This window comes from Rhinolophus sinicus, chromosome 18 (genome assembly GCF_057876585.1).
Source record: "Rhinolophus sinicus isolate RSI-liver-muscle chromosome 18, RSI-T2T, whole genome shotgun sequence".
Classification (NCBI taxonomy): domain Eukaryota; kingdom Metazoa; phylum Chordata; class Mammalia; order Chiroptera; family Rhinolophidae; genus Rhinolophus; species Rhinolophus sinicus.
Genome location: NC_142518.1, coordinates 98902140 through 98919697, shown reverse-complemented (window position 1 = coordinate 98919697; position 17558 = coordinate 98902140). Strand labels below are relative to the sequence as shown.

The 17558-nt window shown below is 43.8% G+C and overlaps 1 protein-coding gene across 2 annotated transcripts; it reads right to left on the bottom strand.

Moving 5' to 3' along the window:
• Positions 1 to 5817: 5817 nt before the first annotated feature.
• On the bottom strand, positions 5818 to 17325 carry ZIC3 (Zic family zinc finger 3). Of its 2 annotated transcripts, none has more exons than XM_019750463.3 (3): positions 15606 to 17325; positions 14330 to 14493; positions 5818 to 6387 (listed from the first exon to the last, which is right to left on the bottom strand). In XM_019750463.3, the coding sequence occupies exons 1-3, from the start codon at positions 16669 to 16671 to the stop codon at positions 6238 to 6240; spliced, it is 1380 nt and encodes a 459-aa protein (XP_019606022.1). In that variant the 5' UTR covers positions 16672 to 17325; the 3' UTR covers positions 5818 to 6237. The 2 variants fall into 2 exon arrangements, with proteins under 2 accessions (XP_019606022.1, XP_019606021.1); XM_019750462.3 differs by lacking the exon at positions 5818 to 6387 and adding an exon at positions 11227 to 13508 and having other exon boundaries at positions 15606 to 17309.
• Between the last annotated feature and the right edge of the window lie 233 nt (positions 17326 to 17558).

Here is a 17558-nt window from a genome sequence, read left to right as displayed (position 1 = left end):
GCCTTAGACAAAAATCATTTTGAAGTTTATTAATTGAGCAGGCCATTTTGATATATTGACTCTTAAAAGGCCACTGGTGATCAAGTAGATAAATTGGTAGTAAAGAGTTTCAACTTTTGTCATTCTCTGTAAGACAAGTAATTCAAACTTTCATAAATATCAGATTCACCCAGAACACTTGTTTAAAAGATATATCCCGAGGTCCTGACACTGAGAGGTTTCATTTCATTTATGTGAGCTGGCTCCAAGAAATTTTGATACAGGTGACTCACAAGCCACACATCAGGTGACTCCCTGACCCTCCTAATTCTGTGGAAATAACTAAATAAGCAAAAGGTAGAATGTCAATTAAGTTATGTAGTATATTTCATGTAAACAAACTTTGAGTTATTCACCTATTTCTTCAACTTCATTTATTGGTGGACATTGTGCTAAACCAGGCACATAGTAGGTGCAAAAGTAGGTGTGGGGACAGAGCCAGGAGGGCAGTTTCCAGGCTCTCGGCCTCACGTGGAAAGGTGCTGGCTCAGGTAGTAAATGGCCATCAAGTGTGACTGGATGGCCATCAGCTGTGGCTAGTTGGCCGACAGCTGTAACCAGTGAGCCATTGGCCACTAATATAACTGCCATGGCTACGCTGCCAGCAAATGGGGGCTAGCAAGGGCGGAGTGTGGATTGCGGATCGTGTGGCGCCTGCTTCCTGTGTCTCCAACCCAGCCGCCAGTAAGACTGTAGTGGTATGACTCCCCTATCTATGGCTCCGTGGGTGTTCCTTTTTGGCCTCACCATGTCCTGCATTCTTATGTGGGAGCAGGACCAGAAACCCCGCATGACACCCTGCATGACAGTAAGTTTTTTAACACCCAGTTATCTATATAATTTCCAGACTCCCCACTTCATTTTGTCCTTATAAACACAGTTGTCCCTGCACAGCGCCAGAACATCCAGCTGATTTAACGAATCAACCAGTTTAAATGTACATAATAACTTCTCCATTAATATTGAATGTTTTCTGAAAAACCGAAGTTGGGGCTTCTATTAGATATAGCTACTCTCTGAGGTTTAGAATGCTTAATGAAATCAAGGAATATTCTTCGAAGATTAAAGTAGGAAAGTTCCTGAAATGGTCCTCAGATTGTGCTCTGAATTTAACCATTTAAGAGGAGGAAAAACCTGTGACACACCACATATGACTGAAGTTAATGCTCAACTTGAGGATCAGTGGGGTTTCCCACTTCTTTCATTCTAGACAATACATTTAAAATCAAACATAATATTTGAGGCACTCAATTTACACTTAGCACTGTAATGGTAATACTTTTATAGAACTAAAGAAATGGGTTATATCATCTATTTTAGCTAAAGAATGCTCTCTCCTGATTCTACCAGGAACTTTAGTTTCAAACACCAGAATATTGTGAACACACAGTTTTAATAGAAATTAATGTATAGGTGTGTACACACAAGCCACAATTCCTTTATTAAACACCACATATGCACCAAATAAGTTTCAATTTGTGTAGGCTACAGAAGCAATCCTCCCCCACTCCAACAATAAATGCCTGCAGCCATACATTTAAAGAACTGATTGCAAATTGAAAACAAATGCACAATTACCTTTTCAAAATTATTTAATCTTAACATATTTATATGTATGTGGATGCTCAATTTAAAACACTTAAACAAGGATAGATTTGATAAAATATTTATTTTGTATCAAGATTTGGCATTTGTCGATTACCAATTTATTTTCTGATTTAATATTTGCCTAATAGAAAACCATACTGGCTAATTATAAATTCAAAGTTGTTTCTAGATTTTTTTTTTTTAAATAGGGAAGTGGTTATTGCCCTGTGTTCTGTTTTTTGAGTACTATATTCCAACTATTCATTTATCCAAACTGATTACCAGTGTTAATAGAAGCATTTGGGTTTAAATTCAGTGTTCAGAAAAAAAAAGAAAATAGAACTAAAAAATACATATGAAAGGAGGATAATCAATGAAAATAAATAAATAAATAAATAAATAAATAAATAAATTCAGTGTTCAAATAGCTATATTACACAATTAGTCAATATGCAATTACAGGGACTCTAATGGAGCCAGATGCAAGCAATCCAGACACACGCAAACTAGAGACTGACTGCCTCAGTTTTATGCATATAAGCAAATTATGCAGTTAAACAGGGCTCACTAAAGAATGAATTGTATCTATTTTTAATCAGTTGGACCATGTGAATTTTCATTTCAGCAATTCAAAGAGATGCCTGAAAACTCTGAAGCTTTTCAACACTGTAAAGGTGATGTAAGGTTTCAAGTACCCATAGCAAAGACAATAAAAAAGATGTCCTTAATATTTTTCCTTAATGAGGGCTTCTTCCCCTCCCTTCAGTTTCTTCCACAGCAGTGTCTTATCAGAAAGTCTTGTGAGAACACTTCCTGGCAGTTTCATTCACAAAATTAAATCCAGTGCCTTGGACATAAACGTTGTGTTTCAGTGTTCAACAACATAATATTCAATGGAAGAAGCTTCATTTCACATCATTGATGTACCTGCAAATCAGTTTCAAAAATCGTGGAGGGCTCAGAAATGATCAAGGAATAGATGCCTGCTAGAACAGATGTACAGATGCTGTGTTGGAGGAAAAGACAAATGCTGAAGTGCATAATGATTTTGAAAAGATTTATCAAACATGTCATTTGTTTGCAAGACCAGAGTTGTTGGCATCAGATGTGGGATATCAGCTTGTTAGCAAAGTGAAACATGAAGGCTGCTAGATACTGGCGACTGATGAATCAATTGAAATCACTGATGTTGCTCAACTGAACGTCTTCATTTAATATGTCAATAGTCAGAAGTTAACGAAACACCTGCTTTGGGTTATCTCTACAACCAATAACATGTCACATCTCAGTCGATACCCTGGCTAAATATTTTTGGTAAAGAACAGTGAAGTCTCCAAAGAAATGTTATCAGCTGGCCAACCAATTACATACTCTGTTGATGATGAGCTGCAAAAATATGAGTGTATCTCTTCCATGGAAGTTCTGGCTGGGTAATATTAGAGAATCATTTGTAAACAATTTTTATGCACTGGATTTATATCAAGATGTTAAAGTGCATTTATTTATCTGCACCACAAATAGCTTTCTATTATTGTCTCTGGCCCATTTACAGAGGGAATTGTTGGCAATAACGTTTTTCTCATTTCACCAATGGAGTTTCTGATGACCTGATTTAAAAAATAAAAAGATGTTTTCCCCCCTGAGGAAAGTACAATAAAAGGCAATAGGACCTGGAACACTTCTCTAAGAATCTACAAATCTGTTCTCCTGCCCCCACCCCACACCTCCCTCCCTGTTCCATGGGAAAAGACTGTGCTGGCTGACTTGATCCTTTGGGCTGTAGAGTGAGAGCACCCACAGGAGAATCTGGCCATGAGAGGCACTACAGCACTGCATTAGAGATCAGTTTTGAAATTGGTCATTTAAACATAACCTTGCTCTTACTCGGTAACAGCAAACCAATACTCAAAATTTAGATTGAACATGGCTGACCCCTGCATTTAATAGGGTCAGGAAGAAAGAGATAGACAAAGGTGATAAACCAGTGAAGAAAGGAATGATGATAAGTCTCCCTGGCCTCAATACAAAAGCCATTATCATTCAACAGTACAGACTCTGGGAAGCTCCAGGTCCCCAAAATCAGTGGAAAGGAAAGAAATACTTCCCACTCAGACAGTTCATTTGGGATGAGCTTAGTGTGTTGATGTTTTTGTTTTGTTCTCCTGCATAAATAGACCTACCGGTATCACTGAGAAAAAATACATTTTATTATAATGTAATACAGCATTTCTATACTTTCATTAACATAAAATAATCAGGGTAACCTTTTAAAAAATAATAAAACCAATAGTATGGTTGTAAACTATTAAGGCTGGTGGCTGTTGTTTGTTTTGTTTCTTATTCTAAATGAGGCCATCACCTAGGGAGTCTGTAAACTTATTCTAAGGATGCTGACATTGGTCAAAACATTTCAGGGACTCCTCTTTGGGAATTGCTTTCAGAGCTAGCTTCCAAGCCTCACAAGAAAATCAGTCTCATTACTCTATAGTCACACCCGCATAATACTAACATAAATTTAGTAGGGGGAAACTGAATAATTTAAGATATCGTAAGAATTAATCTTTTTATTAAATGCGAATGTCAATTTTCACATTGTAAAATTGTTATTTAATTTAAATATAGTAAGAATCAAGCTGTTGACTAAAGTAAAAATTTTATCAAATTAAAAGTAAACCATTAAGTTACTATGTTTACAGATTTTAAGTACACAACTTATTTCGATCTAAGAATAAGTGTATTCATTGGAAGATAATGAACAACAGGCATTTAATAACATTTTAATTTTATGTGTTTAAATATTCATAGCTATGTTCATAAACCCACATGCCTGATCTAGTGATTATGCTTATGAAATGCAGTATTTCTTATATGCCCTTAAGTCTCCATCTGTTTTCTGAAAACTGTATTAATTTGCACCCCAGTACAAATCACTATGTTTTCAGTAAAATATTCCATAACATTAAAAATAAGAAACTACCCAAAAGCAACAAAACAAAAACTACCTGCAAGAGTAAAAGAAGGGAATTAACATTTGTTTAGGGACACACTGTGCCAGGCTCTTTATAGACATTTTCTTGTTTAATTCTCAGAATAACCCTAGGAGGTATTATTATCACAGTGCAGCTGACTCATGCACAACTTTGTAGTTTACCTTTCCAAAGGCTTTTTAAATAATCCCATTATAATACTCCACTGCCTGTCTGAAAGAACACAGTTCTTGTTCTTAAAAACAAAAACCAAACAAAAAATTCTACCAACATCATTATGGGGGATATAAAAATGTCAAGTTTTAGGGAGCTAAGAATTAAAGAATCATAGTCTTTCTTGACTGGTCTGTAACTCATTTTGTTGTTCACTGTAAATGAACAACAAAAATCAGAGGAAGATGAGTAGTTTTCCCTTTACTTAAAACTTACAGTATCATAGGTCTACTTAGCAGAAATTTTAATAAAACTAGATCTAAAGAACCAATAGCAATATACTCTATCAGGCTGCAATTTTACAATAATTCATAAGGGCATAATCACATCAAAACATAGAATGATGGCCACTCAGATTAGATTATATTACAGACGTTAAATTTAAAATGAGAAATCAAGTATCTAGAATTTCAAGAATTTTTCTGAAGTGTCTTCATCTTCTCTAACACTACAGTTAATTTATGACAAGTTGTGTTTTAATAACACCTATATTCCATGATTCTATAAGTGTTCTAATCAATGGTTGCAAGTTGTCTGCACCAAGAACCACTTTGGGGCTTCTGAATAACATACACATAATGTGCTATACTTCAATGTCTCATCTCCAGAGGCCCTCCTTTCTCCACTGAGGTTATCTTCAGCTTTGTCTTTTCCCCTTTCTCGCCCAAGTAGTGGTGTTCAAATGCTCTTTTCTCCAAACTCTTTCCTCCAATCTTTCCTTCTAATCACTCCAGTCAACCTGACTCTGAATTCTTCTCCTGACCTCCCCAACACCTGGTTATGACTCCCTCCAGGAGAACACTGTGAGCGCAAAACAGTTGGTTGGGGTTTGTTCAATGGCTTGTTTTTCCCCCCAAGTTTATTGCTCAGTGAAAGCCCAGCTATATCATGAGAAATGTGAATAGAATATAAATTGTCCTAATTCAACAGGTTAATCAAGGTTGTTTAGGGGATATAGTTGTCACTGTAATAAAACAATGATCATGAAAAATAACTTAAATGGCTTTATTTAGGTCACACAACAGTTGTAGGGATCCTGGGTATTGGTTTTTGCACACAAAAATGAAATTAATAAAACAAGCATTCATGTTTCTAGTTTTAAACTCTTTAATTCTACATGTGGAATACAGATATTTGAAAGAGATTTTCAACAAGGTCAACACAATGCATGAGATAATACACACTGGGTTATAAATTAGACCAGTCTTCACCTCCATCCTTCAATTTATAATCACGTGGTGGTGGGGGACTTTGTTGCTTTTTCATTTCACATATGATTGCTCAACACAGAATGAAATCCACCAAAAGAAGGAAATAATCTTCTTACACGTAGGGAAGAAGCTACTACTCTTAAAATGTTCACTTCAAAGTAACAGACAATCAAATTGATGTGGTTTTCTTTGAAACCTCATCAGTAAATCATTTCTTGCACAGTAGGTTCGGCACTAACCGTGCATTTAGCATAGGTAGTGCTATGGAAGGCTGGCTGCTGCATACCAACGTCAGTATCAAGTTCTTCGTCAGGAATTAGAGACTGTCCCGGATACCAAGCAGGACAACACTGGTAAAAAAACAAAAAGTGAACTGCAGATAGGTCAAAACAGGCTACATTTACCAAAAATATTTTCATAAAATGTTACTGGATATTCTTTTAAATGCTAGTTTATAAGAAACATGATGGAATCTTTTGTTTTTAACACCTTATGTTCAAATGGTCTTTACATAGGTTGTGTCTTAATAAAACACATCAGATAACATATACATCCTATTAGAGACCAGACATTATAAACTTGCCATCTGGTGTAGACTATTCTTATAGTTACTGTAAAGCTCACATTTCATCAGATTTGTAAAAAGGTTGAACTGCCATCACATTAAAAGTATACAAAATTGTATGCTTTGGTAGATGACTTTTAAAGAAAGATATTTTCTTTAGTTTTAGCTGCCTTTTTGAAACAGGAGTTTCTCAAATCTTATTCAAAGACATTTTGCTCCTGTGTTAAGTTACTATTAGTCTAAATGCTCTGAACATTCCCTCACTTTAAATGATTTCTGCAAACTGTTATTCAAGGTGTAAATTTCAGGAGTTATTATAGAAACCAAACCTCAGTGGGAAAAGCTGTGGCCTTTGGAATGATCAAACAAATGTAAGAGTTCTACTAATTTATCATTCGTCCGGTTTTGCAGAAATTCCATTCACATAACTCCTACGAAAATCAACCAGAGTTTTACCGTATCAAGTAACTCAAAGAACACCACAGGTATCCAGGAGAGACAGTTCACCAGTGCATCTTTAGCTTTATTTTAAAGTCAACTTAAGAGACAATCTGGGCTCTGTAGTTCTTAAAGAGACAAACTGCTTAACCATTAGCTAAAGCTTTTTCAAGTCAATGAACTTTTTACTTTCCACACTTTTGGTACCAAGAGCTTTAACCAGGAAAACGCTCAAACTACAGCATGGAAAAATGAAGTATACAGCAAGCACCATCTACTTTGTTTGATCTCTCAAAGAGGTCAATACTATAGTCCAGTGAGGGGGTAGAGGGGAGTGGCTGAGCCCAGGAAGGAAATTTCACCCAAAGGGGAAAAAAGAGAAAGATCGCTTGGTGGCAATTTCAAAACAAGTTTCCAAACTGTCTACAGCCCCTTGACTTGAAGGAATCACACATAAGGAAAGGGCAGAAACTACTACAGTACATGCTTATTTTAATTGCCCAGGGGTTTCCAGCGCAAAGCACGACAACTTAAATGCATATTCCAAATTCTTGCTCCAAAGCCGTATTCTTTGTGCACTGAAAAGGAGGAAAGACAACCCCATCAATTGTTCTCTGCAGATAAAGGCACTGTTTTTGCAGATTTCCCGCAGATCTGGGCCAGCTTTGCTAATGACCTGCCCACCCACCTGGGGCCCTCCCCAAGGTGGTCCACAGTAACTAACCCCACACCTTGAGGAGCCCAAATGCTTGACAGTGGGCAGCCCTGAGGTGGCCTTTTCGTTTAGCTGTTGGCTTTCAAGAACATGCAATCTGGAAGAATTCGTGCCGCTTATTTTTCTAGAGGAGCCAGGGGTCAATAACTACTCTTTTATTACATTTTTTTTTTCCTCACGAGAGACACATCTGACGACGGTGAATCTGCAGCATTTTTCTGCGGAGAAAACAAGCTCAAGATCCCAGAGCTATCAGGGGTTTTTTACATGTAGTATTACAGCAGTTAATGCAAAAGCCGAATTAAAGTTTTTTTGGGTTGTGGCTTATTCTTTTTTCCTTAACGTAAGACCACCAGCTGTTAAAGCACACACAAAAGCTACGACAGTGCCATTTTTCATATGCACACGTTTAAATGAGATATGCAGAAATCGGGGCTTGAGCAACGTGTTGGGTTCGAACTCCAAATGGCACGTCTCAGTCGATAAGCCGGGACATTTTATTTGAAAATGGTGCTTAAGTGCTCCCCTCATGGGCCCCGCTATTGTCCTAGTAGAGAATACAGTGTCCACTCACTGGCATTTTAGGGACTGGAAGGTGCTGTGGAATCCTGACTAGGGCATTGATAACTCAAAAGAGCATTCCCCACCCTTGAGGTCCGGGGGAAATGTTTTAGGTCGGGACGGTAGGGTGGGGCGGCCTCTGGCGGGTTTCATGTTCAAGTCCCCCGGGAACCCCAATCCCAGAAGGCTCGTCAACTTCCCACTCCCAGAATGCCCTGGAAGAACTTCTTTGCTTCCGTTTTTTCTAAAACAATTTTGCGTTCGGCCGCCACGACCTACATTCTCCCGCGAAGCGCTCAGAGCTGAGGAATAACAAGGGAGTTGAAATCACACAACACTTCGGCAGCCCGCAGTCTGCGCTTTGCTGCGCTCTGCGGGGGTTCGCATCCGGCCGCCATGTTCACGACTCGAGAGCCGCCCCCAAACCAACCCCCTTTCCCACATCCCTCTGTTCTCCTCCCTCCCAGCTCAGTGGAGGCAGCGGCACTGCAGAGCGGCTTTCAACTCTTCCCCCCACCCCCCTCGCAGCAAAATCCGACTCGACGGCTGCGGGGTGTGCGCCTGCGCGCGGCGCGGGAAGGGGGACGGCTGGCCCCCAGCCGTGGCTTGAAAAGGCCCGAGCGATGGGGAGCGGGGGAGGGGTCGGGGCCCGGGCTGGGCCTTCTCTTTCCTCCCAGCGGGTCCCCGCTGCGGCCCCGGACCAGCACTCACTAGTGCGCGCTAAAAACCCACTTCAAAGTCTGTTCCCCGCGCCGAAGCAGACCCTCGAGTAGGCCGCCAACCAGGGTCCGGGCCTCGCCATCCTTTGCAATCCCTATCAGTGCGAAGAGATCGGAGGGCCGAGCGAAAGGACACTCGCTAAGAGCCCCGTGAACCAGGAGCGGCCTTTGGGTGTATGAGTACCTCGCTCCCTCGCCGCACTGCCCCCCCACCCCCGCCTTAAGAAAATGAATGGAACACAAAGTTTGCGGCCAGCGCTACGCTGTGGCCTTCGGAGCTCACCATTGTTTGGGGTCGTATTGACCCCAGGTCCGGATTAGGCAGCGGCTGATTCCTGCTTTACAGACCCGCCAGCCTAATGAGGCCGGGAGGCGATGGGGCGCGAAGTGTCCTCAGAGCCTGGGCGACCGCCGGCTTACGGCCGCCAAGGACCCTGTAGGTGGAGGTCAAAGGGTCAGCGGGCCGAGACCGCAAGAGAATTGACCCTAGGAAATGAGGTCCCCTCCCCCGCGCCCGAGTTTCGATAGGGACTTCCAAGAACTTGGTGTGTGCATAGAGAACCTGGGCGCCCCGAGGGGCCAGAAGACCGCAGAGCGGGAACACTAACTTCGGAAACGCCTGGTCTCGTCCCGGGGCAAAACGCAACTAAACTCTGGGGTCAGACAGCCTGAGATACACCCAGCCTAGCTGCCAAGCGGAGAACCGCTCTTCGGGGAATGGACACGCCGGTGCCGATTCTTTCAGAAACTTAAGTGGAAAGAGGTCCTTAGACTTTTTTCGTTTGTTTGGAGGGTTTTATGGGGGGTGGGGGGTACGGTTGGTAAGAGGCAAGGAGACAGGCGGCGAGAAGGTGGCAGGGGCAAGGAAGTCCTGAACACAACTTTCCTGGGAGGCTTTGTGAGCAGAGGCGGTGTCTGCTGGCTCTGCAACCTTCGCAGTAGCTAAGACTGACTGCCATGCTTGGGTTGTACCCTGATCTTTAACCTTTCAAACTGGACGAAGGCCAGACTTCTGTCTGAGTGGAAATAGACACCTCCTCCTTCCACACCCAACAGTGGAAATCTTAAACTAAACCACCAATTTTGGAAAAGATAATGGACTTTTAAAAGATAAAGGTCTTACCAGGTGCAAGAAGGAAAATAACACTAAGAGCCCAGCTGACCCATCTTTAGGTTTGTAAGGTTTTTTGTTTGTTGGGGGTGGTGGTGGTGGTGGTGCTTATTCTGTAAGGTATTTTCTGAAAATTCAAGAATGTAAAATGTGCACTCCCAGAGTCAGATTATGGGAAGAAAATCTGTGAAGTGTTTTTTTGTTTGTTTGTTTGTTTTTTACTAAAATAAGCTTTTCTTTGCAACAAATGACAAGGGCAGGGGACATAGACTATTTGAGAAATATGATGCCATACCCAAATTAAAGGAAATCATGTAGAGGGGCAAAACTTTTACAACATCTTAATATTGGTCATCATTAATTGGCACTTTCCCCTCATAGGACACAATGCTTTACTGTAAAGTTTTCTGGTAAAACAATTTCAAGCCTACTAAGGAAATGTGAAACTTTTCTTTATGTGTCCTAAGGAGATACTTAATATATGTAACGGGGGGGAGGAGAAACAAGTTTCTGAGAATCTTGCAACCAATCCATTACTCTACTCCCATTTAAGGTTAGGTTAAGTTGGGGCGGAAAGGGAATTCATGGAGAAAACAGTAAACTGTTGAAGTTCAATGAATATTTCAGAAGGAAAATACCATTTAGACTTCAGTTGAAACACATTTAGAGCCAATCTTATGAATATACACTTTCTCAAAACTTGATGTGCATTTAAAACACTCTGGTTTGAATTGAAGGAAAAATCCTAAAACAGGAATTTGGTCTAGCACCCTCAGTGTCAAAGTCAAGATGTGAATGTCTGGGGTAGGAATGGTAGACTGACCAGGTTACCTGCTCATCACCTGTGAAGTCATCCCAATCTCTGTTCAAGGCATTCAGGCCCTTGCCTTGTCTACTAGTGGAGGAAAGTGCAAAAAACCCCCAATCTCTGAAAACAAAAAATTTCATGCAAACAATTTGCAATTAGAAACTGTCAATAACTAACTGTCTGTTGACAAAGATCAGTAGATAACTTAAAACAGGCTGCTTCAACTGTATCCAGGGAGTCAAAATTTCTTGTAATTATCAGTTCTCTGAGCATTTCAATTTAAAGTTGATTTATTTAAACATGAAAAAAAATATCAGGCACCAAATACAAAAATGTTATAACATAAATAAGATGTGCCAAGACTTTATTTCTTCAAGAATAACAATAAACAAAATTCTAGAATGCAAAATGATTATATATAATACCAAATTGACTGCCACCAAAAAACCTAGAGCATTGCCCCTTCAAGAGGAGGTACTTAAGCCTATTCATTACGTTTCTAAATTCTTTACAATTCCTTATCTCCACCATTCTATTTACTGATTTGCAAGCTGGTTATTCATGCAGAGATTGGGCTCTCAATATTAAACAGCACCCTAAATTAGTAAAAAGAAGTCTCTCAATACTCTACTCACTCCACCCCCTCCCCAAAAAAGTAATGTTCCTTTTCATATAACAACTGTAAAAGAACTTTGTCCAAATGAGTTGCTTCACTGAAGATTAAATGGATTGTTAATATTTTATCACAAAGCAAACAACCATTTTTCATTGTTATTGATTTTAATGGAAACAATGCTCTTAACATCTTTGCCTACAAACCATGAACTTTAAAAATACATATTTTGCAAATGTTTTTTTCTTTCCATAGTATCATTTCAGAACCTCTGCAGTTATTACACTGCTATAAAATGTTATGAATAATTGTGAAAATCATGAACTATATACAGCAAAACAAATCAGCCTTTGCCTTCCAAAATTGTAAATGGACTATGATTTTTTTTAAGAAGCACTTTAACCATAAGTAAGCACGGCTCAACTGGCCTTACTCATCACCACTGTTTCAGACATACACTTACTTTTGAAAATATATAGGTAACTAGATAGATTTGATAGGCAGATTAGGTAAGTCATAGATACAAACATATATAGGTATATGGGTGATCTCTCGATAGAACAGACGGACATGCATCTTGCTGCAATGTTCATTTTTATGTAAGGTAATAAAAAACTAAGGGACATAAAACTCATTAGGTTACCTTATGTTTATATATGTAGGGCAGGGGTGATTAAACCCGGCTTCTCAGTCTTTTAAGTACAAGATTGAGATGTCATGGCCACTAACTGAATTAATCAGTAATATTTGATTTGCATGCCGAAAATCCAGGACAAACACATTTAAACTTGCAGTTAAACAACCATCTGAGCTAAAGAAAGGAGGGTCTTCCCAGATGGAAACTGACACTGTAAGGAATCTATACTGCAATAGAAAAATAATTTAACAATTAAGAAAGGGATCTGAGTGAGTTATAAATACCAACAAACAAGATTCATTTGCTCACGTCTCCTCTTTGTATGAGGCTGTTACAAAACAAGAGAAAGGAGTCAGTCGTTCAAAAATTGTAAATTTTGTTCTTCTTTCAAAACAATAGAATTTAATGCTAAAGCAGTTATAATCAAAAGCTGTACAGAATTTGTTAGAAAACATTTATCCATAAATATTGTTCAGTTCCCGGCACTTGTAGCAACAATTAAATTACAATGATAAATATGGCATCAATGGATATTTACAAAAAAGTTATTACAAAGGCAACTGTATACTAAACGTCACAATCTGTGTAGAGTAACATCACACCCTCAGCCTGAAAAAATACTGAACAACAGTTTCGACCCCATTAAACAAAAATACATTCACAAGAGTAATGCTTTGAGGAAAAGTTCAAGACATAACAGGACTTTGGCACGGTTTAAGACTGAGAGTTTCAACAATCACCACTAAGGCGAAGACTTTCAATTAGTTTAACATCACCACCACCAAGCCTTCTGTAACTTCCTCTCAAGAAACAGGACAAGTGTTAAAATGAATTGGAGGAGTTTAGGTTTGGGGTGTGCAGAGAACAAGAAAAAAGGGAGGAAAAAAGCAGTGAAAAAAATATATATATTTAAATCCTTTGAATGCCAAAACATATTTCCTAATCCTGAGAAAAGGGCATAGCTACTTTTGGATCTTACCCAGAAACCTTCCTGGACAATTACAATTAACAAGATGTAGCCCTATACATGGCCTCTTGCCTTAAAACTCCATTTCCATCTGATTGGTCTGTTTTTTAAAAATGCATTTGGTCCATTCTATGGTTAACAGGGTTTGTGTTTGTCCTCAGACGTACCATTCGTTAAAATTGGGAGGAAGTCCAGGGTTGTGGCTGGTGCTAGTTTGAACTGCAGGAGGGGTTTTAGTGGTATCTTTACTGTTTGCAGAAGCTATAGCGGGTGGAGTGGAAGATTCATAGCCTGAACTGGCAGCAGGGGAGGAATCTGACCCTTGAGATTCATGAACCTAAAATTAACATGTATATATTATAATGAATATAATTCCAACTGGCATTGTGCAAGCAAAAACAAGAGCTGAATTTGAGCGCTGTAAGAGCAAGACCTCCCAGTGACCCACTTAAAAGAGAAACGCTGTTTTTTTGTTTTGTTTCGTTTTAGTTTCCATATTACCAATGTCTAGAAAACCCGGAGATGTTCACCAACAAAGCAGTTTCAGTTCTAATATTGGCATTATGGAAAAGGAATAAAGCACTCTGTTTTATTCCTGCCCCTTCAAAAATGGTTTCTCCACGGATGAAGTGGGCTAAGCACTTAGTCTTTAGGGCCCTTTAAAATACTCCGGGCCCAGGTTTCACCAAGCCCGTTTTGACTTGGGAAAGCAGGTACAGAGAAAGGTGCCACAGGCACCCTAGGCGCTGCATGGTCTCAGACAAACGCGTGGGAATCAGACCGCGCTCCTCGGCCCTATTGTTTTATCTGAAGCCGAAGAGCAAATGAACCACCCACCCCCAGATTCGGCGCGGGCACTCTTGATTCCCACTGAGGGATGAGCCGGGAAGAGGCGGCCACTGCAACCTCAAGCCCTGGCGAGCTCGGTTAGAGCTTCCCAGTAAACCACCAATTGTTCCCTGCGCTCCCTCCTCCTCTCCACAGTGCTCTCCCCCGTCCCCCTTTGGGTCCCCAAAATGGGTTCAAGGTGTCACCGCTGGAGCAAATCGGATTTAACGTGGAGGATATAGGGTTGGCAGCGCAGGCGCTTCCGTTCCCGCGGCCCAGTGTCAGGCCGAGGGTTTATAAACCGCCGACCGCTAATAAAGAGGTAATTACCTTCATGTGCTTGCGCAGGGAGCTCGGGTGCGTGTAGGACTTGTCGCACACTTTGCAGATATAGGGCTTGTCGGAGGTGTGCACGTGCATGTGCTTCTTGCGGTCGCTGCTGTTGGCAAAGCGTCTGTCACAGCCTTCAAATTCACATTTGAAAGGTTTCTCACCTGCAAAAGGCAAAAACGCAAAAAGGGGGGAAATATGGTCAGGACCAGGAGCTTCTTAGAGCCGAGCAGCGGGAGACGGAGCGCCCGGCGATCTTCCCGGAGAGGGAGCGCCGACTGGGGGCAGCTGTGGCATCTCTTTTTCCCTGGAGAAAAATGGAGAGCGCTGGTTGAGGCTGCTGGGTTGGGGAATGGTGGGCGGGGGTGGGGCAGGGCCGGCCCCGAACCTGCCAGTCCCTTTGTTCTCGCGCAGGATGGGAAAGCCCCTGGGTCCTCCAAAGTTTCCCCTAAGTTGTGGTTCCACACCACCCCTCCCAGGGCTCCCAACGCGCGGCCACGTTCCGCGGCTACCTCGGCGATGTAAGCAACCAAGCCCCAGCGGGACAATGGACCGTGGACGGGATAATCCCTTTCGGTTCCTTCTTTGTACCTTTTAATTTGCCTCTTTCAAATGCAAGTTTTACCAAGTCCAGTATTAAAAAGCTTGGGTCGTCGGACTTAAAATTCGAAAAGAGAAAACTATATAAATACAGGGGCTCCAGTTTTACAAGATGTTCTGAACAAGCCACGAAACTGTGGTGCCTTTTCTACTTTAGCTTTTCTCCGGAAGGACTGAACATGGAACTCCAAATAAAAATAGTTTGACAAAAGTATCAGTCATTTAATTGGGAGATGTGCCAATCACGGGTAAAAAAAAAAAGGGTAAAAAAGAGCGGAAGTAACCGAAAGTTAGCTTGCATTAGCATTTCTATGGTTGCCTTTCCCGAATGTGTGCCGAAAGCTAAGTCGCTTGTAAGCAATACGCTCTCAACACATTCGGAGTCGCTTCACAGTAACCCAGAAAGGGAGACAAAAAGAGGAGGCGCCAGTTTGTTCCAGGGCGCGAGAAGGTTCCAATTAGTTCCTCAGACCGCAGAGCTGTCTCCCCGGGTAGTTAGAAGTGGGCAAAAGTGCCGGGGGACCCGAGGGCGTGAGACGGAGGGACACTGACAGCGTTTCTGTTCCGAATGGCCCTGGCGGGGCGCCGCCCCTCTTTAGCAACCACCCGTCTCCCTCGCACTGAAAGTAGGCTCCATGGCGCGGTGAATCCCGCACTCGCCTGCCTCCCCCCTTACCTGTGTGGGTTCTCTTGTGGATCTTGAGATTCTCAGAGCGGGCAAAGATCTTCCCGCAGCCCGGGAAGGGACATGGGAAGGGCTTCTCGCCCGTGTGCACTCGAATGTGGTTGACCAGTTTGTACTTCGCCTTGAAGGACTTGCCCTCGCGGGGGCACTCCTCCCAATAGCAGACGTGGTTATTCTGCTCCGGGCCCCCCACATGCTCCATGGTGACATGTGTCACCAGCTCGTGCATGGTGCTGAAGGTCCGGTCGCAGCTCTTCTTGGGCCGACTCAGCTGAGCCTCGTCGATCCACTTGCACGACAGCTCCTGTTTGATGGGCTGCCGCATATAACGGAAGAAGGCACCAGGGCCGTGGTGGGCAGCCACGTTCACTCCCATGTTCATGTTCATGGGGCTGTAGTTAGGGAACTGCGCGCTGGCGGTGTAGGGGTCCGTGCGCGGGCTGGCCACCGGGCGGTACGGGTCCGCACGGCCAAACAGCTCCCCGCGCAGCCCCAAGTGAACCTGGTTGTTGTCCACGTGCCCTGTGGGAGACGGGTGCCCAGCGCCCTGCTCATGCAGCCCAGGGAAGAGCAGGTAGCCTGGGGGCTCGGGAATGCCAGGTGGAGCGTGCAGGCTGCTCGCCGAGCCGGCGAAGAGCCCGTGCTGCCCTCCACCCGAGGCCGCCTCGCCAAACCCGGAGCCGCGCTGGCGGAACAGAAAGTCGCGCGTGGAGTTGAAAGCAGCGGAGGCGGCACCGCCATAGCTGGGCACCTGGCTGCCGTGGTGATGGTGGTGATGGTGGTGGTGGTGGTGGCCCAGGGCATTGGCGTAACCTGAACCCTGTGGTGTGAAAGCCGAGCTCTGACCAGAAGATAGATCGTGAGCCGTGGCGGGGCTCAGCTTGAAGGCAGCAGCGGCGGCGGCGGCGGCGGCGGCGGCAGCGTGGGGCGAATCCCCGAAGGGATTCAACCCCATGCCTGCCGGTTCGCGGTTGGGCATCTCGTGGTGGCGCGGCGCACCGAAGCTGCCCACTCCCAGCCCAGGGAACTGCGGGCCTCCGTCCAGGAGCATCGTCATGAGTGGGGCGTTCTGGGCACAGGCGATCCGGCTGCAATGAGCGAGGGTGCGGGCAAAGGAAGAGATCTCCGAGGTGCGGTAGTCGGAAAGGAGTGACGGTGGTTGGACACTGCCGGGAGATCCGCAAGGCAGTATCAGGGGCTGCAACTTTCCGTCGCTGCGCGAGTCTCCTGCAGAGGGGTAGGAGGGAGGAGGGGAAGTACAAGGAGCTGGTGGGGGGAGGAGTGGGGAAGGGGAGGAGGGGGGCAAGGGAGGAGAAAGACTCTGGGACTAGATCTGGTTTAACAAACTAACAGGCGCGCACAAAGAAAAATAAGCAAAATAACAAGTGGAGGGTGGAGTTTGCCAATCTTGTCGGGGTCACCCCTCCCCGAGAGCACAGAACAGCGGGGCCAGGAGGCTCCCTCCACACGGGACTGCGGGGCTGGGCTGCGCTAAGTAGCAGAGCCGGCTCGCAGCCCGCAGGCGGACAGGAGGCAGGTTTGGTCCGCGCCGCTCGCCGCGCGAGTCCCACCCTCTTCGCCTCCAGAGTAATGTCCTTGGACTGATAAAGTCAATCACTCACTCCTCTCACATAAACCGAGCGGGAGGCCGCGCGGCGCGCGCCAATGGGGAGCCAGCTGGCCCGCGGTCACCTGACCCCCGGCCCTGCAGCCCATTGGTCGCGGCCACACTGATTGACAGTGCGGTGCGGGGAACATGGCAGCCGCGACCGAGCGACTGCCGCTGATTGGGCCGTGACCCGGAGCTTGGCAGGTGAGGCGACGGCGGCCGGGCGCCCGCGAGTGGGCTCCGCCGGGCTTGCGCTGCTGTAGGGAACTAGAGCCAGGCTCCAGCCAGCGACCCTCGGTTTCCCTCGGTGTCGAAGCAGGCAAGCACCGCTGGCG